The sequence below is a fragment of the Balaenoptera physalus genome (assembly GCF_965194825.1).
Source record: "Balaenoptera physalus genome assembly, chromosome: 1".
NCBI lineage: Eukaryota > Metazoa > Chordata > Mammalia > Artiodactyla > Balaenopteridae > Balaenoptera > Balaenoptera physalus.
Window position 1 is genome coordinate 79,030,514 of NC_138882.1, and position 6,405 is coordinate 79,036,918.

General features: G+C 45.2%; 1 protein-coding gene and 1 long non-coding RNA gene across 3 annotated transcripts in view; one reads left to right on the top strand and one right to left on the bottom strand.

Moving 5' to 3' along the window:
- LOC309639868 overlaps positions 1–6,405 on the bottom strand; it is a 423,467-nt gene that overhangs the window by 335,888 nt on the left and 81,174 nt on the right. The window lies entirely within an intron of this gene.
- CD84 (CD84 molecule) overlaps positions 1–6,405 on the top strand; it is a 62,720-nt gene that overhangs the window by 39,322 nt on the left and 16,993 nt on the right. The window contains exons 3-7 of one of the 2 annotated variants that reach the window (XM_082477298.1): positions 918–1,169; positions 1,562–1,681; positions 2,345–2,377; positions 3,741–3,838; positions 4,766–4,828. In XM_082477298.1, coding sequence (XP_082333424.1) covers positions 918–1,169; positions 1,562–1,681; positions 2,345–2,377; positions 3,741–3,838; positions 4,766–4,828 — 566 coding nt within the window. The remainder of the gene's footprint in view (positions 1–917; positions 1,170–1,561; positions 1,682–2,344; positions 2,378–3,740; positions 3,839–4,765; positions 4,829–6,405) is intronic. The other variant, XM_082477299.1, reaches the window with a different exon arrangement.

The following is a 6,405-nucleotide window of genomic DNA, read 5'->3' on the forward strand; positions in this document are numbered from 1 at the left end:
ATCACACCAAGAAACATACACATACACACTCACAAAAAGAGGAAAAGGAAAAAAATACATATATCTTTTGGGAAGTCTGAGGTCTTCTGCCAACGTTCAGCAGGAGGTTTTCCACATGTAGATGTATTTCTGATGTATTTGTGGGGAGGAAGGTGACCTCCACATCTTAATCCTCCTCCATCTTGAAGGTCTCTCCACTTTCAGTGGTTTTTGTTGAGCATTTATATCCTTAGCCAACATAGGTTTGCAACTGATGAAGGAGTCAACATGAGGAGTGGATAAATGCAACCAACATATATATTGGTTGATATTTTCATTTAAGTTCAGTAATAAGAAAAAAGTGATTCAACAAAGACATATATATTGGAACTTCACTTGTTCATCAATGATGTGAGCAACTTCTTTGCTGAACTGGATAGTGGTTTTTAAATACTGGAAGAACATTTCCAATTTTTTGTGTGCTATTCACAATATAATGGCTACAGACAGGATGCATTGTTACTTTAAGCTGCTTCAGTACCCTCTCCTCCACTGTTTTCTTAAGTCTAGTGTGACAATCAAGAAAGCAATAAATCAAGCCCTAGTTTGCAGCTTATGCCAATTTCTTTGGTGTAAATACTCCCACTTTGGCTGATTTTAAGATCTGCAGAGCTGGGAAGACTTTGTATTGATACATCATTACAAGGGATAGATACAATAGATGTAAATAACCTCTAGAGCATAGATTATAGTAAATTGTCCAAAAAAATTAGAAAGTAATGTTTTGAATATTATTAGCTTTGTTTTTAATATAATTTATTTCATTGTAAGTTTTTAACGTACATCATGAAAATTTCTGAAAATTTAACAGTTGGCTCCCACAAGCTGGTATAGACCAGCTACAGCTTACCACTGGCTCATGTGTTTTCTCCTCATAGGTCGGCTTGGGAAGCCAAAAATTACTCAGAGTTTAATGACATCTGTGAATAGCACCTGCAATGTCACACTGACATGCTCTGTGGAGAAAGAAGAAAAGAATGTGACATACAGTTGGAGTCCACTGGGGGAAGAAGGCAATGTCCTTCGAGTCTTCCAGACCCCTGACAACCAAGAGCTGACTTACACGTGTACAGCATGGAACCCTGTCAGCAACAATTCTGACTCCATCTCTGCCCAGCAGCTCTGTGCAGGTAACCATCTCTGTCCATCTCTCCTGGAGTCTCAGAAATGACTCTAGCCTGCTGCAAGGCTTGAATCGGCCCTAGTTCTCCAGGGGAAGGTGCCTCCCTTATGCCAGGGCTGGACCCAGGGGAATTCTCTTCTCAAGAAGCCCTGGAAAAGAATCCAAAGGCTTCTGGGTGATGCCGGCCATTTCAGGGTGTTCTGAGGCAGCCCCCGCTCAGCTCCCCAATTCAGTTTCTGATCTTGACCTTTAATAGCAGGAAGTACAGTTTCCCTCAGCACTTTGGCACTCCCCTGGAGGACACTCAATATGGATAGTGCCCCTGAATGTGGACAAGCTTGCCCAGCCTCTATGGCCTATTTCCTGAGAGTCAAGTCTCACCACATCTTCTATTTCCAGACATCGCAATGGGCCTTCATACTCGCCACACTGGGCTTCTGAGTGGGCTGGCTGTGCTCTCTCTGCTTCTAATCATTCTACCTTCAGTGATTTTGTTCCTTTTGCACAAAAGAGGACAAGGTAGGATTTTCTCAGAAGTTAAAATGTGGAAATGCACCTTCCTTCTTCCTTCTTCCTGGGACTGAAGTCATTTATCCAAGATGGGGTGGAAATGTCCTTTGTTCCAGGGAATTAGCCTTCCTAAAATCCCCAGCTCCCCACTTAACCATCTCCCAGAAAGATGGTCCCGAGGACTATATAACATTACCCTGAATGGTCTTCAAAATATGTTACTGGGATCACCAAGATGTGGTGGGCCCAGAACTTGGGTTCGAGTTTAGCACTGCCATTAACAAGCTGTGCTTCATAGGATACATGTCTTTACCTCTCTGACTCAGTGTTCTCACATGTGAAATGAGGTTTGGACTAGGTATCCAAGGTCACTTCCAATTCCATCAAAACTGTGACCTTTGAAATGTCATTGAGGGACATGTACTAATTTTATATTCCATGGTTGTCACTAGATCCCTTTGGGTCCCTCTGGATAATTCTGTAATTGTAACCATTCTCAATTCAGAAAACCTGATCTTGGGCCCTAGGAGATCATTATACCCTCCTATTGCTCCTAACTCCGTGTCCACCCAAAATCTTGCTTTCCCACCGATCATAATAACAAGCCTGTATGTAGCGAGGCTCTACATCTGATTCCATGTTCCTGACTCTCCTTTGTGTCTGATTCCTCAGGTTCCTACTTGAAGACCTTCAGTAAGAACCCTGGTAAGTTCTCAGCCACGAGTTTCCCTGGATGATGGAAGAGATGCATTCACAGCAGAGTGGTTAAGCCTAAGCTTGTACTTTGCAGGCAGTCTGGGGTGAAGGTGCCAGCTTGACCATTTATCAACTACCAGTTATTTTATCACTGTCTCAGTTTTCTCAGTTGTAAAATATGCATAAAAATAGGATGTGCTGCAGATACTTATTAAACAGATTTAATGAATTACACATATAAAATACTTGGCCAGTGCCTGGTACCTCGTAAGTACTCAGTTAGTGTTAGATACTGTACTTACAATCGACCAACCTGGGCTTGGTACAGAAGGAGGCATTCTGGGGGAAAAGAGTTTGTGACACGAACTGTAACTCAAATGGCCTCATGATGGGTTGAAATCACACAACCTGCTCAGGCCATAGGTGACGTTCAGGGCTCCTCAAAGAGGCATCTGCCTCCAATCCCTCACAGCCTCATGGGAAGGAATAAGGGCTATTTTTTCATCTGCAAATGAGATAAGAGAGAGCACTGGGTCCGGCTCACTCACCAGGTCTGAGGCAGGGGCTGGGACAGGACTAAACTCTGAAACACTGGATCCCTGTAATATCACTCAGCTCAGACTTGTTGTCTGCGGTTATGTTGGTGCCCTGGAATATGAAGGCCCCGAATTCTGGCTATCTCTTTTCAACTTGACCCTCAAATGTTCCATGTTAGGAGCAAAGAAAAGCAGTACACTGGGAGGAATGCCCATGAATTCTTAAAAGTAGGGACTTATCTCTCTTGTCTGCTGCTCCATGACCTCATACATAGCTTGGCATGTGGAGAGAGCTTAACAAATCTTTGACTCTGTGAATCAGTCAAGTAACAAATATTTGTGGAGCATCTACTACAGGTCTAACATTGAGGTGGTAAAAGAAAGGTATGCACCAGAAGAGGCCAACACAGTGTATAACTAGAGAGAATCATTCTAGTCGAAAAATTAAGACCCTCACGTGAAAAGAAAACTAGCCATGCAAGACAGTGGATGCTAAGTGCCAGAGACACAAAGTAAGACCCTGGGTGGAAAAGCTACTTTCAGTGCCCACACAGGGATTGGGGAGAATCTCTTTATCTTAATGTGGACTTTGGAACAGAAAAGAATTCCCACTGAGCTCTGGGTGAAACCTGAGCCAGGTGTCTCCCATACCACATGCCATCCCTAGAAAAGGGAAAGACAGTCAAGGGTCCAAGCATCCATCTCAAGAGGATGGGAGTCATTTAACCTATTGGGGTTTTATTTCTTCATCTGAAAAAGAGAACATTAAAATAGATCACCTCGAAAAATTCATCCGTATTTCACATACTGTTGTTCTATGTTTGTTTGTGACACAGATGCTGCCTCAAAAAAAACAATATACACATACATCACAGTTCCAAGAGACACCCAGACAGCAGAGCCCAGGATCTATGATGAAATCCCCCAGTCCAAGGTGAGGTGATGCTACTCGTGGGTCTCCAACACACCACCCCTGCCCAGGACAGGGAGTCATGGGCAGCAGCCACAGCCAAGAGCCAGGCAGGGTCCAACCAGGAAATACCATGTCAGGGAAATGATGCCATGAGTCTTTCTATGAGGACAAGAATGTGACCAAGTGTCACCCCATGACAGCCTCCTGGGGTTGAAGCCTCATGCTTCCACATGAGGGCCTGGCTCCAGGTTAGATGAGAGTCATGACTAAGAGCAAAGCACCTTCTATAGGGGACCCACAACAGGGGAGTTCCTGATGTGAGGTGAGAGCTATTATGTGGCCACTGGCAGGTGAACAAGTTGCTAAGGGGGTTTCAAGGGCACAGAACTGAGACAGGTCCCCTTGAACTTGACTTCTTGGTCTGGCTGCAGCAACAGCTTGCTTTCCTCAGGCTGATTCACTTTGTCCCACAGCCTCCCCTCTCGCCTGCCTTTTACCTGCCTGTCCCTCCCTCACCTCCACCCTGAACCAGGCTTCTACATGGTATTGCCTTTCTCTGTGCCCCCACCAGCCTGCTCTCCTAAAGTCTCCAAGGAGTGAAAGGGAAACTGAGGTCTGCCTGGTCAATCCAGCCTTGTGCTTGGACTGATAGGTCAGCTGGGTCCATAGAGCCCATGGAAAGCTAAAATTCTGACAAAGCAAGACTCGGTCTGACCCCTCCTCTTGGCTCCTGAAGATTTTGCCCAATGGCTGCCAACTGTCCCATGCTCACCCCCTCCTGAACCTGATCTTCTCCAAAGCCGGATGGAACCAGAGCTGAAGCTGGAGAGGAGGCCACCTAGTGAAAGTGCAACCAGGGAGGGCTGATGGGCAGAAGCAGAAGTAAGAAGGGGGACTCATAAGATTTTGCCTGGGCTCCCTCACTGAGGGAAGATGGGTGTTTTACAGGTGCTCCCCACCAAGGAGGAGCCAGTGAACATGATTTATTCCATAGTGCAGTACTCTGATAAGGTAAAGACTTTCTGATTTTTATCCCTGTTGTCCTGTCTATTCCAACCTTTCTGCCGTATCTTGTCCATCCAACCAGGAGTCAGCTGGTTCCCTTGGGACTCTATGCTTCTCAGGATTAATTTCTGAGTCCCTTGGTCTCATTCCACACATGCACACAGCCCTACTCCCCAGGTCCATGACCATCCACAAGCTGGCCTCCATGATGCTGATCCCACACTTTATATGCAGAGGCCCCTAGGCCTCTGAACTACAGTGTGGAAACTCCAGCCTCTATAACATCCAAGGCCATTGCTAGCTCACAGTGTGGAAATTAGAAAGCAGGTGTCCCCCACTTTCCCCCTACCCTGGGCAGACACAGGCCCACACCAAGTGCACAGTAGAACACAGGTGCAAGTAGAACACAGGCTGAACCCCAGTTCCCATTTGCTCCCTTAGCAGACCCTCACAGTGTGCAACATGCCCAACCATTTGTAGAGCTCTAGTGACACTCATATTCCCTGTGCCTCAATGTCCTTCTCTCAATTATGCAAAGAGAGAAGGTAAGTCCTGATCTTTGACAGGTCTTTCAGTTTGGGGAATCTGGTGAGGGGTTGATACTGTCTGAGGGTCCTCATTTCTGCTACAGTAAGGACAGCTCTGGGGTATCTGGGTGAATCAAATATTTTGGAAGTGTTTCTGTTTAATAGCTGAGCTAATAGGTAGGAAGCTTATCGTGAAAGACAAATTTGAACCCGAAAGTCTTGGGGGAAAGGGATAATAATGATAACAAATGAAGAGTGGGAAGAAATATCAGGATACCAAAGTGGAATGCAAGTGAATCCATGAATAAGAATTAAGAGTTGATTCTATGAGGCATCTATGAGTTGGCCAAGTAGGAAGTTCGTAAGGGAACTCAATGCACAGGTCAGTTTGAATGTAAAGATCAGCCAAGTTTCCTGGAGAACAAGATAAAAGGACCTTGACTTCCTCAGTGATCAGGAGATGAAAAGAGGGAGAAGGAAAAGAAGGAGGTGAGTGAGGAAAGAGGAGGAGGAGGGAAAAAGAAGGAGAAGCAGGAAGTGGGAAGCAAGGTGTCCGCATGTTTGAACCAGGATTGGAAGGAGAGTGGGAGGAAACAGAGAAGAAAATACAACTAGAAAAGACTAGATTTGAGGGATTAATCAGGGACTCTTGGATTGAGACATCTCAAAGTAAACCCTCTAGACAAGTTGGATGACAATTATTAATTTGGTTAATATGTAATTTAAAACCTAGGACTCCGCGAGCCAATGGGAGGGTTGTCTGCAGTATTCTAAGTAACTAAAGCATATGACACCAGTGGAGGTGACTCACCAGTACATATAGACCAAGGTGCAGTTACTGGGGTACAGAAGGAATGAAGGCTGAACTAGGAACATGGAATGTGGGTAGCTTGAGCCTGGATATCGCCTCAAGCCTATAATCAAAATCAATGCAAATATCCACATTCTCTACTGCTACTTTTTTCTAAGCTAAGAAGTTGATTACCCAAGGGCTTCCAAATTGGGTGGCTGGAACAGAGGTGAGGGACACAGCAAAGGGCAAGGCCCTGCTTCCCC